This window comes from Lacerta agilis, chromosome 4 (genome assembly GCF_009819535.1).
Source record: "Lacerta agilis isolate rLacAgi1 chromosome 4, rLacAgi1.pri, whole genome shotgun sequence".
In the NCBI taxonomy this organism is placed as follows: domain Eukaryota; kingdom Metazoa; phylum Chordata; class Lepidosauria; order Squamata; family Lacertidae; genus Lacerta; species Lacerta agilis.
This window is the reverse complement of record NC_046315.1, coordinates 91,842,349-91,862,035: the sequence shown is the minus strand read 5'-3', so window position 1 is coordinate 91,862,035 and position 19,687 is coordinate 91,842,349. Positions and strand designations below refer to the sequence as shown.

General features: G+C 42.8%; 1 protein-coding gene across 3 annotated transcripts in view; it reads right to left on the bottom strand.

The window, feature by feature from the left end:
- The window catches only part of KLF12 (Kruppel like factor 12), a 236,330-nt gene that overhangs the window by 83,241 nt on the left and 133,402 nt on the right, over positions 1-19,687 (bottom strand). For all 3 annotated transcript variants that reach the window (XM_033147970.1, XM_033147972.1, XM_033147971.1), the window contains exon 3: positions 8,962-9,499. In XM_033147970.1, the coding sequence (XP_033003861.1) occupies positions 8,962-9,499 (538 nt within the window). The remainder of the gene's footprint in view (positions 1-8,961; positions 9,500-19,687) is intronic.

Here is a 19,687-nt window from a genome sequence, read left to right as displayed (position 1 = left end):
CTATATCCACATCACTGTTAGACACAACCTTGCATTTCCTCCTCAACTTTTCTAGACACCAGAACTGAAATGTAAGATTAAACAGCTGGGAGTTCTATATGCACAATTAATTCTTGTGTTGGCTAATAAGTCTTTGTAGACTTATCAATTGCATGGCTGGATTAAATACATCATGAGTTGATCTGGTAACAGATAGAGACACTTCATTTATTGCAGTAAGAGAACACAGAAAATTGGAGGGAAACTTCTTTATTGAAGAATAAGGAAGAAAAGAGACTTGGGCTATTCTTTCCCCTTAAATTAATTGCGCGTCGAGGTCCTCAAGCCACCCCCCAAGAATTAAACACAGAGACATAATTTTTGTTTGGGTTTTTGGCAAATAATTTAGGGCCACAACTTTATTAAAATACAAATTTGGTGAGTGGTTGCGTAGGCATTGGTTCAGACTATCTGTCCAAACGGGACAGCTGCTGACTTCAGTCAGCGTCGGGAGAATGCAGCTGGGGAGAGTTAAGGAGGCTGGGGACGAAACCTCCCCCTCACCAGCGGTCCCGGGGGCTCTGCCTATGGCCCTAGCCCCAGACCTGGGGTTCGGACAAAGCAAAAGAGCCGCCGGATTCCTTTAACGGAATTCCCTGTACCAACATAAACATGATTGTGGAGGTGGGGCCTCACCATCCGAGCAATCCAAAACATAACCAATGCCTAACCGCCAACCTTACAAGTTGTGACAAGTTGCTACTGCAGTAGGCAAAAACCATAAGGCAACCACTAATCAGCCAGATGGAAAAATTCCTACTGGGCCCCTGCTACAAAGCAGACGACCCCATGACAGGCAGTTGCAAGGTCAAAGCAGAGGCCTAAGAAAACAATGGGGGGGGGGGCGGGTGGGTGATCCGAAGCTCGAAGCCAAGAGAGGGATCACCCTGCGTGCAGAGGATTATAAAGGACGCTGACCTGTCCATCACAAATTGCTACATCTCACTTTGCCCAGTAACTCTGCCTGACCAATCCTGACTAAGGCCAGCGTCCTGCCACTCCCTACAGGTCAATTTAGTGTCTTGCCAGGCCCCGACCGCAACACGTGCTCTTACTCAGGGTAGAACCCGATTAATGTCAGTATTGGAATACCAATCAATAACAAAGCACCATTAGCTTAATAAACTAAATGGCAGACACTATCTATAATATCCATAGGATGGGAAGTTGGGCTTGGGTCCAGGAGTAGCGGGTTTAAGTCTCACAGCCACTATGAATTTATAAGGTGAATTCAAGAATATCTCTGCTCTCAGTCCCACTTCCCCATTTGCGGAAAGGGAATTATGACCTGTTTCACTGAGAACTGTGCGGATGAGCAATTTTGGACAAGCAATTTGCAGGTTTTGCCGAAGGCCTGGAATTAATGTAGGGAAGGATTTATGGTTTTCCCTGTTGTAACGGGACAGAGAGAAGGTTTGCATATGAGCATACGAAGTACAGTGATACCTCGGGTTAAGAACTTAATTTGTTCCGGAGATCCGTTCTTAACCCAAAACCATTCTTAACCTGAGGCGCACTTTCGCTAATGGGGCCTCCCGCTGCCAGCGAGCGATTTCCGTTCTCATCCTGGGGCAAAGTTCTCAACCCGAGGTACTACTTCCGGGTTAGCGGAGTTTGTAACCCAAAGTGTTTGTAACCCGAGGTACCACTGTACTAAATCACATTAGGTAGCCAACATTGGTTCCTTCCAGTGTTGCTTTGACCCAGCCATCATGGCCATGATGGGATGAGGCCGCTGTTGCCTACTGACAGCTTCTAGGAGCCACAGGTGATAGCTGAGTGCAGAGTGCGGACCAAAGGTGGACAAACCACCCCAGAAGGGGAACACGCTCTATGTGGGGCCACCTTTGAAGGTGACCCAGAAACTGCAACTAATTCAGAATGCAGCAGCTAGACTGGGAGCGGCCGCCGAGACCACATAACACCGGTCTTGGTACATTGGCTCCCTGTACATTTCCAAGCACAATTAAAAGTGTTTGTGCAGACCTTTAAAGCCCTAAATGGCCTTGGTCCAGTATACCTGAAGGAGCATCTTCACCCCCGTCTTTCAGCCTGGACACTGAGGCCCATCCAGCTCAGAGGGCCTTCTGTCGGTTCCTTCACTGCGAGAAGTGAGGTTACAGGGAACCAGGCAGAGGGCCTTCTCAGTATTGGCGCCCGCCCTGTGGAACGCCCTCCCATCAGATGTCAAAGAAATAAACAACTATCTGACTTTTAGAGGACATCTGAAGGCAGCCCTGTTTAGGGAAGTTTTTAATGTTTGCTGTTTTATCGCTTTATTATTATTCATATTTCTGTTGGCAGCTGCCAGGAATGACTGGGGAATTGATTAAAAAGTTGTTGTTGTTGTTGTTGTTGTTGTTGTTGTTGTTGTTGTTGTTGTTGTTGTTGTTGTTATATGTCCTCAACCAAAGTGCTCTCCTTCCTCTAACACGCCATACACCCAGATGCTGCTAAAATGTATTGTCATATAATGTTTGAAGTCACCAATGGTTCCCAACAAATCAATTTGACTGTCTAGAGATGAGACAGTAGGTAAATGATAGCACCATATGACTAAACCACCAAGAGGAGACACCATACAACTGTTCATAGGAGACTACCCTTGGTTCTTCAAACAGACTAAAGCAGTATTGCCTCAGATCATCTCATTTTTCACCTGGAAAGCTAGGGTACATTTTCCTCACAGTGGGGAATTTCTTTTAAGGTGGGGGGTGCCCTTTCAAAACCAACAGATCCCGATGATCTTACATGTGTATATATGAGGCCAAATATGTAACAATGCAATTCATCCTCAAGAATTCAGCAACAGGCCAGGGCTTTATAAGGAAAGCTATTATCAGGATTACATCACTGAAACTTGAAATCCTGGAGATCTTGAATGTCAACATTTTTATGACTACTACTGTACCAGATATCCTGAATTATAATGAATCCAAGGCAGCTTAATGCTTAATACATCTTTGTGGACATCCCTCGCAGCTACCAAAGATGATTAATTCCCATAAACTGGGTTGGCATTATAGAACGGAAGCAAATCTCAGTCTATATTTGGAATAAACTCCCACACTCAAGGTGGGTGTGACTGCATTTCTCAGGATGTAAATTTACTCTGAAGCAAAAGCATTAAAAAAAATCATACCAAGCAATGAACACCAAAAGAGAAAGGGTGGAGGGTTGTTTTTAAAGCTCTGTGAGAACACTTATTTTTCTTTATGCCTGGAAATACAGTCTGTTCTCGGTGAAGTATTGCCATATGATGGGAAAGAACCAAATTATTGTGTGTAACAACAACAACAACAACAACAACAACAACAACAACAACAACAACAACAACAACATTTAATATTTACTTTTCCTAAATTGCTGTTTCCCAGGGTTTTTGATACCTGGAAAAGAGTCTTTTTCTGGATTAAAACTGGAGGCATGCTGCTCTCTCTCTCTCTCTCTCTCTCTCTCTCTCACACACACACACACACACACACACACACACACAGAGAGACAGAGAGAGAGCTCCCAGCATCTTCCCTGCAATTGCAGGATAGCTCAACTAACATCGCTTGCAATGTCATTTGCTCAGTCAGCCAGACAGAACCATACATTCTGGGCAATGGTGGTACTTCTAGAATTCCCCTGTGACTGCCAGCAGCATCTGAGAATCCTGGCTTCCTCTGGCTAGCTGTTTTCTCTGCCCATTTGTTGTCAGAAAAACGGGATTAATGCTGTGCTAGGCCTCTCAAGCCTGAGCGGATCTGATCCTGCTTCGCAGGCAGTGTTTAAACCACAGTTTTCTAGTTTGGGTGTCACAGCACACCGCAGTTTAACAAATCAGAAAGCTTTTGCTAAAGCCAGGCTGGGAAAACCCAGCCAGATGAGTGATGTATTAACAACAACAACAACAACAACAACAACAACAACAACAACAATGTGAGAGGAAGAGGGAAGGGGAGAAGAGTGTTTTCTGGAGGTGATAAATTATGATCCCACTGGCGTAGCAGAAAATAATAGTCTACCAGTATCTCAACAACAGGATTTTAGAAAGCGTGTTCTCCATCACGGAGAGCACGTATTGCGGTGGTCTATCAAGACACCCTTTCTGTTGCTGGGTGGGATAGATTGGATGGCCACAGCAGTGTTTGGGTTCTTCTGGGTTGTTGGGGAGATTTTGATGTTGCCAGTTTTGATTGACAGCCCAGAGGCTATATATATCCTGCACGCAGCGGGGAGCTTTCTCTTTTCGCTGTGTGCATCGGATCACCCTCCCACCCTCCCTTATAATTAGGGTTTTGCGTTTGACCTTGTTACGCCTGTCATGGGGTCGTCTGCTTTTGGGGCAGGGGCCTGGTAGGAATTTTCCCATTTGGCTGATTGGCTGGTGCCATTCAGTTTTTGCCTACTGCGTAGCAAATTGTCACAACTTGTAAGGTTGTGGTTAGGCATTGGTTATTAATGTGTTGATGGAGGGAGTATGGATTGGCTGTGTCTGTCCCTCCAATGTTGCTGCTGCAGGGTTTTCTGTTAAAGGGACCCAGGGGCTCGCCAGGCTTTTGTCCATACCCCCGGGAAGGGGCTAGGGCTGCGCAAGAGCCCCTGGAAGCATTAGGGGAGAGGCGAGGGTCTGGTGCCCAGCTCCATTCTCTCCCCAAGATAACTTTCCCTCACTGACTTTCGCAAGTGTGCAGATGTCAGTTCTGTCCCTGGGTGGGGACAGATATTTAATAATAATAATAATAATAATAATAATTTAAAACTAATTAAAATCACAGCAAAAACATAAACACAATCAATTTCAAATAACAGATTAAAATACAAATTTAAAAATTCAATATTAAAACTGCAGTCTCATTTTCAAATAACCCACCAATAAAAGAATGAAGCATAACTATCAAACAGAAACCAACCCAAAGGCCAGGTGGAACAGCTCCGTCTTGCAGGCCCTGCGGAAAGATGCCAAATCCCGCAGGGCCCTGGTCTCTTGTGATAGACTGTTCCACTAAGTCGGGGCCAATACTGAGAAGGCCCTGGCCCTAGTTGAGGCCAACCTAGCATCTTTGTTGCTCGGGACCTCCAAAAGATTATTATTTGAGGACCTTAAGGTCCTACACGGGACATACTGGGAGAGGCAACCAATGCCTAAGCAACCACTCACATTTTTGTATTTTAATAAAAAGAAGTTGTGGCCAAAATTATGCCTTAAACAAAAAATTATGGGTGACGTGTGATTTATTAGTGGGAGGCTTGGGGACCTCAACATGCAATAAACCACATAGTTCCTGGAGAATGAGAGCATCATCCCGCCGTTGGGCAGAGAAGCGATGCAGAAAAAAAATGTACAAAGTTAAATGTACTGCTTAGCATTTCAAACAAATACAGGGAGACGCAATATACTCCAAATGAAGCCCAGTGAGATTAGACATCGTGCAGAGGTTTATTTAATGTACACAGAGCAGCTGTGCGAATGTGCTTTTTTTGCGGAAAACATGTAACTTCTCTTAGGCCTCATGATAAAGTTCCCTCAACGCAGGGCAGATAAGCAAGGCCTCCTCACCCCCAACGCCCGACCCGCTTTCCACTAAAGGCCATTACAAATGGTTTGCGCTCTTAGAAAAATGCTCTGAGAACACCAATCAACTTTTAAATCAAAAACAGCTTGCTTTCTGATAGGGGCAGCAAAACTGGTCGATTTATTCCATAAAACTTTATGTACACAGCAGCAGCATCCATGAACTTAATGATCATAATATAGAGTCTACAGGGTAATTTTTATTGCAATTTATAGCAAGATTACCCATACTCCACAGTTTTTCAGGCTTTATTGAGATTTTATGGGACTGTGCGGTTTAAGCAGTTAACTGTGTGCTCTTGTGTGCTTGGGGGAAGGTGGGGTTAGCTCCTATACACGCGTTTCGTTGCTAATCTACCATAGGCTATTAATTACTCTGTCCAATCAAAGTCATTATTTATAGTAATTTCACGAGCAAAATAATTTGCCAGGGGCATGCAGGATTAATAGAGGCTATGGACATCTGCAGCAACCTACCGTATCTACGTATAACTCAGATACACATCTATGAAGACGGTGTGTTGATGTTTTTCCACAGCAAAAACTTTAAACCTTTTTTCATTTTAAATTGAACACTGTAGAACTCACACCCATTTACAGGAAATCGAATTCTCAAGAGTGTTAGGACTTAAATCACATCAAGTATCTAATATATAACTGATTCACCACCCAACATAAAACAAAGCCGGGGGAAAGAAAAGCAATTACAGATTTGAACAACAGTAGGACATAGCTTTTTTCTGAGCACAGGTTTCTAGGCAAGACACTTCTACATATCTAAAAGTGACCTTGACTCCTCCATCCATTCTTGCACCCAACCAAACTACCATTAACTTCAGCCCACAAAGCTGGACCTTAAATTACACTTTCCTCAGCAGAGTCCATCTTTTTAAACATTCTATGACGTCACACCATTTCAGCCAATAGGTGCCAAAGGCTTCACTGTTGCTACAAAATCCCTTAATGAAACGTAACACTGATTATTATTTTTTAATTTAAAAAAATCTAAATATCTTTAAAAGAGCTGCTTCTTTATATACTGCTAGGGAGAATAAAGTATGGTATGTTATGTTCTGCTAGTATCTCAGGTCTTTTATTCTGGGTGGGGACATCTATCTTCTGTACAGGGCCGGAATTTAGGTTTGATGAGGCCCTAAGCTACTGAAGGTAATGGGGCCCTTTATATGTCCAGCTGTCCTTTGTCAACAACAAATTGTCACTGTTTTTTGTGTTGAATATATGCTATATGGTAATTTATGGACCTAATAGGTATCTAAAGCCATTTTCACATAACAAAAGATGTATTTTATCAAAGTAATTGTTGAACTGAAATACAGTTAAGAAGAAGTATATTAATAGTGAAATACAATTCAGAAGAAGTATATTAATACTTAAATAATTATTAAGCTCTAACTTAAAATGAATTTTTATTCATAACAAACTAGCAGGCGGGCCCATTACTTACATCATAGGACATACACAATACAAAGTTTACTACAAAATAAGTGGCATTCACCCTACTTTACAAAGCTCGTGACTATTTGGTTTCCCCCTGTGAATAAACAGGCTAACTACCAAAAGGCGTTTTCCTAGAATGATTTCTTCTTTCTGTTCTGCAAAAGCAAGGCCTTGCAGCCAGGAGGAATCTCACATACAGAACCAGACATGGGAAGGGTGGGAGGGAACTTTTGTGGAGTCTCTTCTGCTCAGACAATGCAGCAATAACGAAAGAAATGTTACCCTGAAAAAAATCTGGACCAGATAAAACCATATATGAACACACTGATTTTATGGAGCACTCCTGAAAATGGTTTGCTGGATGAAGTCTCTCACCTGCCATCCTCCCTGAGGTGTAGCCCTCCTAATTTCAAGTTGGATCTAAATAGTGGAATGGTGTAGGCAGGGCCAGTCACACATGTCTTTCTCACCAAAGCATTTTTGTTTGGTCCTTTAGGTAAGCGTTCTCTTTAATTAGCTAAAGGAATCTCCTTAAAATCTATTTCTTCTGATATCAAATGCAATTCAAGTTGCGGATGGAACAGTATCAAGCTGTACTAGCTTAGGATCATTTGGCTGAAAGTTATGTCTAATAAACTGTATTATTATTACATCCTTAAAGCTTGCTAAGACCAGAGCCAAATCCAGTGCAAGATTTTCCTCTAAGTTTGAGCAGATGTTTGGGGCAGAACCAGCACGCAGAAAACTAGCTGGGTTCCACTGCTATCTGATGCATTTCTCTATGCCGCAGCGTGAAGAGAAGAAGAAGAAGAGTTTGGATTTGATATCCCGCTTTATCACTACCCGAAGGAGTCTCGAAGTGGCTAACATTCTCCTTTCCCTTCCTCCCCCACAACAAACACTCTGTGAGGTGAGTGGGGCTGAGAGACTTCAGAGAAGTGTGACTAGCCCAAGGTCACCCAGCAGCTGCATGTGGAGGAGAGCGGGGACGCGAACCCGGTTCCCCAGATTACGAGTCCACCACTCTTAACCACTACGCCACACTGAATACGACCGTCATCCCTACCCAAACCTGGAGGGCTATTGCTAACTCTCAATCCTTGAGCTTGCACATGGCGTTGGATATAGTGGGAATTTTAGTGCAAGCCTGCAAAACTCCCTAACCGGACACATTGAATGCAACCCTCCAAGGGTTTTGAAGCTGCCTGGGATTCCAAAAAAAGAGAAAAAGAGCGTTGTCAAGAAGCCAGCAGTTGGCAATACGTGGCTAGTTGAGTGTGTTTGTCTGTCACAGGTGGCAGGGGCATAGCAACGTAGGCCTGCAAAACAATTGGGTGTTCTAAAAGTAGCATCAGCTACTAGTTAATCAACTGAATCTCTACAGCATGTAATGTTCAATTGCCCTATGTACAGTTCGATCCATGCCAGTATATTAAATCCGATAATTCAGTCTATTGCTGATAAGCCAGCTGACCTACGTCTTGCTTGGGTTCTACAAGATGTGGACCCTTACATAACCCTACAGGTTGCTAGATTCCTAACAGCCGTTATTTCGTATAAGAGACGAAATGGGATGTTAGCTGATTAATGAAATTATAAATATGTTTTCCAAAACGAAATTAGTCACTGATTTTAGTTTTATGCTTAAATTTTAACTTTAAAATTTCTCTGAGATATGCTTTTATGGAAATGTTAATATTGGTCCTTGTGAGTTGTGTTATCTTATTTGCGGCTTGTACGGTGCCGTTGTTTTATTTGATTCTCGTTTGTTTGTTCTGTTTTGTATTGTAAGATGGGCGCAAATGCCGAATAAACATCTATCTATCTACTAGTTAGTCTGGGCTTCACCCTTCTTAAAATTCAAGTACATTTCACAATGGGGGGGAGGGGGGACACCATACCTTTGACATGACTTCTCCCGTCCTCCAGTAGCGGTACGACGATAGTGTTGTTCACATTCCCTGGTGATCTCACCGCTGTGTAGACCACGGGTACCGACTGCACCACAACTGGGATGCGGTGTACGTGACTCATTTTGTTGGTCTGTAGGTTCATGGGGCTGGACGGGGGTACCGGGTGGATTATGTGCAAAAACTGCTGCCCTCCAACGCCTGACGCAGATGCCACAAGCGGGCCTGGCGTTAATACTGACGGCACAGAAGACGCTGAAGAGACGGACGTTATTACTGTGGGTGACGAAGCTGGCCGACTGGAGGATGTCGAAGTGGAAGAAGGAGAAGATGCCGAGGCGGTGATGGACACAGGAGAAGACGACGCAGCGACGGGGGACGACCGGGCCTTGTTTATCGACAAGTCCACTGGCTCAGTTTGCGTTTGGAAATGGTCTGTGGACAGGGAGTCTTCTTCCGGATCTGCCTTCATGCTGTTCAGCAAAAGGGGTACAGCTTCCATATCTGGGTAACTGTGAGCGTTTGGAGACTGCGGAAGGAAGGAAAGGGAAACAGGCCGTTACCATCTAGGAGCCAATGCAAAAACAAAAAAACCAACACTCGGATGATAACAGTGTGCATGTTTATTTTAAGCATCATCATTGAAACGAAGGGCAAGCAGGCAGGGAAAAGGTGATTGCTTCAAAAAGCCCTGATAGAGGGTTCACTGGGGCTCATGTCAGTCACTGCCTCTTTTTTATTATCATTTTCAGCTTTTCTATTAGGGAGGTGCACTAGTGGCACTCTGAAATGAACACAAGGACATAAGAAGCTGCTTTAGACTGAGTCAAATCATTGATTCATCTAGCTTAGGGAAGCTTTTAATGTGTGGTATTTTAATGTATTTTGATTTTTGTAGGAAGCCGCCCAGAGTGGCTGGGGAAATCCAGCCAGATGGGTGGGGTATTTATTATTATTATTATTATTATTATTATTATTATTATTATTATTATTATTATAGCTCTATTGTCTGGCAAAAACTTTCCAGGGTTTCAGGCAGGGGTGACTTGCAGCCCTCCCTGGGGAAACAACGAGAGACCCTCTGAGTACTAAACGAGAGACTACAGTTACCCCCCCCAACTCTCATTTTCCCAGAATGCTTCCACTTGCTGCTCTAGTAAAAACATTTTCTTCCTCTGGATCTGCCTTCATGCTGTCTGGGTATGAAGGGTAACTATAGGCGTTAACACCACCCCCCTTAAAAAATGGGGTGCCTGTACCTGCTAATGCTGTCTCTGTTTACAAGGAGGGTATCACAGTGGTGATAGGGAGGGAACAGATGAAATATTACATTAGAATAATAATAAAAATTTGTACCCCAGCCACTCTGGGTGGCTTCCAACAAAGATTAAAAATACATTAAAACATCATTCATTAAAAACTTCCCTAAACAGGGCTGCCTTCAGATGTCTTCTAAACGTCAGATAGTTGTTTACCTAAAGCCCCTCCAGACTGACTTTTGTTGTAATTGTTTAGCTTATTCGTTTAGTTGTTTTGTGAATAATAGTGCTTTATAGATTGTAATTGTTTTACTGATGATTTGATAATTATTCTATGATCTGTATTGTATTTGTGATGTTTTATTACGCTCCGTTAAGTCATTGCTGTGCATTGTTCGTAAGCTGCTTTGCGATTCATTTGAATGAAAAGCAGCACAGAAATATAATAAATCAGCCCTGTTTGCAAGTCGAAAACTCATAGAATCATTGAGTTGGAAGAGACCACAAGGGCCATCCAGTCCAACCCCCTGCCAAGCAGGAAACACCATCAAAGCATTCCTGACAGATGGCTGTCAAGCCTCCGCTTAAAGACCTCCAAAGAAGGAGACTCCACCACACTCCTTGGCAGCAAATTCCACTGTCAAACAGCTCTTACTGTCAGGAAGTTCTTCCTAATGTTTAGGTGGAATCTTCCTTCTTGTAGTTTGAATCCATTGCCCCGTGTCCGCTTCTCTGGAGCAGCAGAAAACAACCTTTCACCCTCCTCTATATGACATCCTTTTATATATTTGAACATGGCTATCATATCACCCCTTAACCTTCTCTTCTCCAGGCTAAACATACCCAGCTCCCTAAGCCGTTCCTCATAAGGCATCGTTTCCAGGCCTTTGACCATTTTGGTTGCCCAAAATGTGGACCTGTGCTCTGGCCCTCCTCATGCTGTTGGGACTGTCATCTCTCAGTCTTTGACCATAGCCCATGCTGGCTGGGACTGATAGGAGTTGCCCTCCTCTGGACACGTTCCAGCTTGTCAGTATCCTTCTTGAACTGTGGTGCCCAGAACTGGACACAGTATTCCAGGTGAGGTCTGACCAGAGCGGAATATAGTGGTACTATTACCTCCCTTGATCTAGATGCTATACTCCTATTGATGCAGCCCAGAATTGCATTGGCTTTTTTAGCTGCTGCATCACACTGTTGACTCATGTCAAGTTTATGGTCTACCAAGACTCCTAGATCCTTTTCACGTGTACTGCTCTCAAGCCAGGTGTCACCCATCCTGTATTTGTGCCTTTCATTTTTTTTTTTTTTGCCCAAGTGTAGTACTTTACATTTCTCCCTGTTAAAATTCATCTTGTTTGCTTTGGCCCAGTTCTCTAATCTGTTAAGGACATTTTGAAGTGTGATCCTGTCCTCTGGGGTATTAGCCACCCCTCCCAATTTGGTGTCATCTGCAACTCATGCATTTCCATCTCTGAACTACCGTAGGTGAGCCCAGTGCTCCATCTCACATATTCCACTGGTGGCGCATGGGCACATCAGCCCTTAGCTTGTCACTAGTTTATTTCTCCACTCTGCTTGTTCTTCATTACAAGAGAATCTCATTACAGCACAATGTCATTATCCAAACATTACCACAAAGTTCTGAGGAACAATCATTCATGTGAATTAATAATATTTGAATATTTCAAATTAATTAAGCCATTGTGAACATCTTTGTCAACAACTCTCTTTTTTTTACAGAGAAGTCTCAAAACATCAGCAGAGACAGAGATGGTAGCTTATGTGTATTCTTGTACCACCTCGCTGCAGATGTAAGCTGTTTTTAAGGTGAAGCTGTTTCTGTTGCTGCATTGCTAACGCCCAACTCATATTTACTCAGAAGTCTCTTGTATCCTTCCTTACCCCCTATTTAAACAGTTGATTCATTTCGCTTTTACCCATATCTGTACATCATGTTCCAAGCTGAATCACATCCTCATATTCAGTGGGAGGTCAGACTCCCTTCTCAACATTGCAGATGGTGAACGTCAACTCTAGTTGCAAGTGTTTCTGCAAGTCTGTAAGGCGTTCTGGGAGGAATTTGGGGCCAGATTTTCAGGAGAGATAAGCACATTAAGGCTGAAATCACAACCCACATAAACCTCAAAGGCTTAGATTCTCTCCATAACCCAAGCCTACACAAAGCTCCAGAATTGATTTGAAGATAAACATGAGCTAGGTTGGCCCACATGAAATGAACAGAGCTGCCCCCAGTTGCAAATAACTGTGCGTCTAGACTAGGGACCAAAGGTTTTCAAGGGTTGTAGATGCAAGTACGTAATGGTGAAGGGGGAACATCTGCCAGCCCGGCAGATGCTAGGGATTTCTGTGACTCTAAAAGATGAGGACTAGAAAACTTGACCATACATCTAAATGGGTCTTTATTTTTCAAGATACCATTTTCTTGTTCATTTCTGAACATAGTCTCAAGCTTGTATTGTGCAAACTCTAGTTTTGGCTGAGGACCACCACCAAAGGCTTCCTCATTAATTCTTTCAGTTCTTTCCTTTTTAAGTTTATCTTCCTTAACTATATTTGGATCCACTCTTTGCAGAGTGTACTTTTGTTCTTGTAGAGGTTGTGGGTGATGACTTTGAAATTTCTGGCTACATCGCTTAAGTAAAATATCTTTAAGGGAGTCTAAACAATGGCTTCGGAGGTCCATTGCATGGATGTCATTGTAACTGGTTGTAGATGGTATGATAAAAACACCCTTGCCTGTGTGTGTATACTCTTCCCATCTCATCGCTATCTCATCATCATTTCTGATGAAACAGGGAATTGAGGGTTTACAGTGTGGTTCAATGATGCTCACTCTGGGGAACTCCAGATGCTGTTGGAGTCCAACTCCCACCAGCCCCTGTCAGCATGGCCAATGTTCTGGGATGATGACAGCAGACTCCAACAGCATCTGGGGAGCGCCACGTTGGCTATCTTCTCTATCACAGTCTTCTCTTTGAATGTGTCCTCTCTTAGAGGGCCATCCAGTCCAAGGCTGGTTTGCAGATAAGGAACCATAAAAAGTAGGAGGTCCTGGAGCTAGTAGCACTTGGTCTGAGCAAGCACACAAGTCATCCGGTATCTATAGTATAGTATTCTATGATTTAAATAGCTAAAGCATAGCAATTAATTCTAAATGTGTGTCCATACATATAATTTACCATATACAAATTTGATGCAAAATGATGTCCTGCCCGCCCCCTTTTTTTGAGTGGGGAATGTTGCGAATCCTCTTTTTTTGGCAATGGATAACTGGCCACAACATATAGGAGCAACCTAGCCTGAACTATTAAGGCCGCAATTAAGGCTGTAATATGTTTATGTCTTCGTTTTATGTCCTACAGCCTCTGTTCAGTTTGTGCATGACCCAAGGCCTTGATTCCAACCTTAATTCAGAGTCCAGATTCACTTTCTGGACACCCAAAAAACCCCCCTGAAAATCAGTCCCATTATTCCATATAAATTATGATGGAGTGCTATTTTCACATCTTTAATTCGGGTAGCATGTACCTGCATCACAAAACACAACATTGGGGTGTCTCTGCTTTCACTAAATAGTCCTATGAACAGAAATTAATTATAAGGCATATTTCCTGCCTTTTTCTACCCTCCCAAGTATTGCAAATTCTCAGAAGAAGAAGAAGAAGGATCTGAATTTCATAAATTATCATTATTGGGTCAAAAATTAAGACGAGCAAATCAACTACAGTATATCTGTAACAAGACAGATTTAAGTGATTCTCCAGAGACAAAACTGCAGCTACTCCTCATGTTGACATATGCTTCTTAGGCCCAAATTACTTTGCAGTGCAAATTAGTACTGTCAAGCCTGAATATATTACAAATTAAGGGGGAGAAATTTATACTTCCTTTTTTTCCCCCTACCCAGAAAATAATATCTTTACTTTGAGTATACACATAATTGCATATTATAGACTTGAAATTTTAATGGGATAAAACCGAAAGCTGTGAAATGCAGCTGTTTTTATTGAAATGATTTAGTGTCTCATGAATTGGCTTCAATAAATCAAGTTCTTTATGACCCAACGTGATATGATATGATTATTTTCAAAGGAGAGCGGCGAGGAAAGGAGGAGAAAGCAAGCCTCACTTTGATATGACGCTATGGCTGCCTGCAGGCTTATTCACTCGCTGCTTTCTGGGAAGAAATATCCACCTGCTTATGAGACTCTGGTGCTTGTGGGACTCTCTCACTCCTCTGGAAAGATCGAGGGAGCCATGCTGTGATGCTTCTGCATACCCTCCGACATTTCTCCAACGGAAATAGGGGGTGTCCCATTCCGCAATCATAGAATCACAGAATTGTAGACTTAGAAAATACCCTGAGGATCATCTAATCCAATCCCTGGCAAGGCAGAAATATGCAGGGATAGAAAATGCACCTTTGACATTATCAGCGCCACTCTCTAACCGACTGTGCTGCTTTTGCATACCCTCTTTTTTCTAATAATAATTTTATTATTTATACCCCACCCATCTGACTGAGCTGCCCCAGTCACTCTGGGCAGCTTTCAACATATATAAAACCATAATAAAACATTAAACATTAAAAAAAAACCACTAGATGGTCGGCGGTTCGAATCCCCGCAACGGGGTGAGCTCCCGTTGTTTGGTCCCTGCTCCTGCCAACCTAGCAGTTCGAAAGCACTTCAAAGTGCAAGTAGATAAATAGGTACCACTCCGGCGGGAAGATGGATTTCACCGGTAGAGGCCAAGGCGTATAAAAGACCAAATATGCCTGCAAAATGGCCAAGATATGTAGATATACTGCAGCAAGAAGGTGAGATATTTAAGTTGAAAAGTTACGAGCAAATCCAAAAAGTCACCAACTGGCTGCAGTATCGTCAAATTTATGAAACTTTTAGAGCCGATAAAAAGATTGGTTTTCAAATAGAAAAGTCAAAGCTGGAAACAGAGTTAATTGAACCGAACTCTAAAAACCTTTCCAGGATGTACAATTTGTTGCTAGAGTGGCATACGAAAGATGAATTGGTTAAGTCTGTAATGATTGATTGGGCAAAAGATGTTGGGCACAACATTATGATAGAGGACTGGGAGAGGTTGTGGAAGGAAGGTGTTAAATTTACTGCTTGTACTGTACTAAGAGAAAACATAATGAAAATGATATATAGGTGGTATCTAACACCAGTTAAGATAGCTAAGATATATCCTGCAACAAGTAATGTGTGTTGGAAGTGTAAATCTGTGGAAGGCACCTTCCATCATATGTGGTGGACATGCCCAAAGGTAAAGGCCTTCTGGGAGAAGATTTATAATGAACTCAAGAAGGTAATGAAAATTACCTTTACTAAGAAACCAGAGGCTTTTCTTTTGAGCATGGTTAATGGTGAGATACCCAGTCAGGATAGAATGTTTTTTATGTATGCCACAACAGCTGCTAGAATTTTACTTGCAAGAAACTGGAAAGGTGAAGAGATTCCGACAGTGGAAGAATGGCAGATGAAGTTAATGGACTTATGGAACTCGCTGAACTGACCGCGAGAATCCGAGACCAGAGGGAGGAGAAGGTGCTTCAGGAGTGGAAGAACTTTAAAGACTATTTAAATAAGTGTGTAAAATTGAATATTTGAGCAGAATTAGCTAGATGAATTGGCTTTAGCTAATTGATGTTAGATAAAAATGTGTACAAGAAATATTGTTATGAACGATTTAAATCTGTAAGAATGTTAGGATGTGTAGTTTAAGAGTTGAATTATATTTGATTAATTATCCTAAAGATTTTAAGAAGTATTGTTAATGTTTATGGAAAAAGATACAAAGTTACCAAAGTATATTGACGTTGAATGCAGCCGGGTTTGCGGGGGAGGTCCATGGTTGAAGAAGATCGAAACTAGAATTAATAAGGATAAATATATGTTTTTGTTTATTTTAGGTAGGTATATGTTCTCTTTTGTTTATTGTGATTTTTGTTTGAATTGTGTATTATGGTTTGTTATTTCTTTGTGTATTTGTATATGTGTATTGTTTCTGTTCCTTATGCTGAAAATAATAAAAAAATTATAAAACAAACAAAAACAAACAAAAACAAAGTGCAAGTAGATAAATAGGTACCACTCCGGCGGGAAGGTAAACGGCATTTCCGTGCATTGCTCTGCTTCACCCGAAGCGGCTTAGTCATGCTGGCCACATGACCCGGAAGCTGTACGCCGGTTCCCTCGGCCAGTAACGCGAGATGAGCGCCGCAACCCCAGAGTGGGACACGACTGGACCTAATGGCCAGGGGTCGCTTTACCTTTACTTTTAAGGAAAAGCGGGACATTCTGGGATCAAATCAGAAGCTGGGACAGCTTCCGTAAATCTGGGCCTGTCCCTGGAAAATAGGGACACTTGGAGGGTCTGCTTTTGCACAGTGCCTTAAGCAGAACAGCAAATGCCGCCTCACCCAGTAAAGACTGGTGGGCAAGTTTCTCTGGCACCAGAGACAGAAAATCCCACAAGCACCCTAAATAAAGTTTGCTTGGCTTCCTGACTGCGGCTTATTTGAGGAAAACGTGGTTTGCACAAAGCCAGCTTCCGGTTTGTTTCCTCGCCAGCACAGCAGGAGGAGGAGCAGTTTGGGAACTTCTGAACGTTGTAACCTAGACCAGTGTTTTTCAACCACTGTTCCGCGGCACACTAGCGAGATGTGCCTGGTGTGCCGTGGGAAAAATTGAAAAATTCAAGAGAATTACTTTATATATAGTCAATATGGTGGTGTGCCTCGTGATTTTTTTCATGAAACAAGTGTGCCTTTGCCCAAAAAAGGTTGAAAAACACTGACCTAGACCAATGTTCATTCACATTAAACCGTAGGCTGGCAGAAAAAGGATCCCAGGCTAGAGCAACCTTTGGCCTGATCCAGCACCGCTCTTATCTTAAGTTCTTATTTAATCTGATGGACTGTGGCATACCACGTTATTTTGTTTACAGGCCTCCATGATGTCATCGTGTCACATGTAGCATTGTGATGCATCGGCAACATCATGTGGGTAGATCATATTAAATGGAAGATGAAGACAACATAGGAAGAGGATAATATATCCCCCCAACAATGGGAGGGCAATTTGGGGAACACATCCCTGCTGACCCTGCCACTCGCCCCGTCTCTGCCTCCACCCACTCCCTTGCTCACCTGCTCGCCCCCTACCCCTACCTCCTACCTTTATCCAGCCTACAGGAAGTGCCGGGAGAAGCGGCGTGGCCTGGCGTGGCCTAGTGGAAGGCCACCTCAGCCTGCGCCAAGTCTCCCGATGCTCATCTTTTGGTTCCTCGAACTGGAGCGACAAGCACAGAGGAGCAAAATCGGGGCATTTGGGATTGGGAACAGGAGCCTGGGCGGCTTCTGTCAATTCATGATGTTCCAATTTAATCGGGACACTTGAGGGGGCTCGGATAATGAGGGCAAAGAAGAAAGAATACCATTGCTCTGTGCAGAAACACCAACAAGGAGAACAAACAGGTGCCCAACGGGGGAGGTCTTTCTGACACGAAAACAAACACAAAACTATAAATACAGTTTCGACCCAACCCTGTAAGAAATATCTATTGGCAGGCTGTTTCGCACAACCATGAAATTTGACTGTGCACGAGACTCCTCAGTGCAGCCTTCATCAACCTGTGTTGTAGTCCAAAACATCTCGAGTATGCCAGGTTGGCAAAGGGAACCTTAAACACAATACAGCAGCATTCTGGATGGTTTCTGTTAAATATTCAAGAAAAGTCAGAAGCCCAATGTAACTTCATTTATTCAACAGCTCACTCCCATATTAAAACCATATTCAAATCTGCTTCTGTTGACATCCAACAGACTCCTTTAAAGTCGTGGTTGGAACGGAAGCTTGTGATTGATTTCAAGATGGCCCCAGCTTAACAGAAAATAACATCATTAATGGGTGTCACATTCCAAAAGCGTTTCATAATACAATAGCTGTTGGGGTATATTGGACAACTCATATTAAGATAAGGGAAAGTAAAGCAGAAGCAAAAACAAACTATAAATCAGTATTGCAAGAATCCACTATGAGAGTGCTAAGACAAATGACAAGAAAAAGCCAATTTGGAGCAGAATTAAGCCCCTGTTGTGAAATTTACTCTTGGCATCCAACACACACTCTCAGTCTTTTCCCCCCTTCCCTTTATTTTGCTGCACCCAGGAATGTACAGAAAGAATTTACAAGCACTTAAAAGGCTCAATGGGGCAGAACCATGACCCAAATTTGCATGAAATCTGCATATGGTCATTTATTTGTACAGTTGCCTCTTGGAATTTATGGGGTGAATGGCTGGGTGTTCTCCAGCACTTTATTTTGGCAGTATCCCAGCACCCTATAAAATATGGGTTTGGCTCTATGAAATTCTGCTGAGAGTAGAACCCAATGAAAACAATTGGACCCAGGTTAAGCATGTCAATAAATCTCAGCGAGCCTATTCTGAGTAGAACCAACATTAGCTACAGCCCCCCCCAGCCCCCCCAAAAAATTAATTTTTAAAAACCGGGGAGGTGGGGTCAGGAATCTTGGAACTACCACAAAAAGGCTGGACAGCCCCCTAACACTGCCTCTGCCTAGATAATCAAAATTCACCTTGCACTCAATTCTGCCTTCAGAGTCTGTTACATGTGAACCATAATCCACAAAACACTGTTGATGGGGCAAATATTGATGAAATACTCAAAGTAACACATTCAAACTGCATCTTCATTTCCTGCCTGAAAAAAGAATGATGGGTCACAGAGGGACATATTTGTCACTGCAAGACAAAACCAGTTATGCCCTGCGTAAAGCACTCGCTATACATGGAATATATCTTATGAAATGGACGTGAGACAGCTGTGAAGTGTGTACAATCAATGTGGCAACCACCCTATCAAAGGTTCCTCTTCGAAGAGGGTCGTTAAGTTCACGTTAAGTTCAATAAGGCCCTCGCTTGGGAAGTTATGAGTGATGCTAGACTTTATTATTAAGTAGAAATCCTTCCCCGATTAGCCTTAACGACAGAAATGGGCCATACTTCAAACCGTGATTCATAACTCCCAGGAATGGGGTGTCTTTCAGAGTGTTTTCAGGAAGCTGTCAGGATGGATCCAAATGACAAGCGTGTGGAATCTGCCCAGCCTGCAAATGCTACCCAACAAGAAGGCAATATTCCGTGCTGTCGGAAATGCAAAGCCTTGTGAAATATGAATAGCATCTTCACTGTCTACACAAAAAGCTTCATAGCCAAACATACCATGAGAGGAAACTGACTGTGAGACGTCTGAGAAGCGGTGCTTACTAAGAACCTTTTATGTATACGCAGATGAAGTTCCTTTAAACCCAGTTCACAATGGCAGATGAAGTAATGGCTTTATGGAACTCGCAGAACTGACCGCGAAAATCCGAGACCAGAGGGAGGAG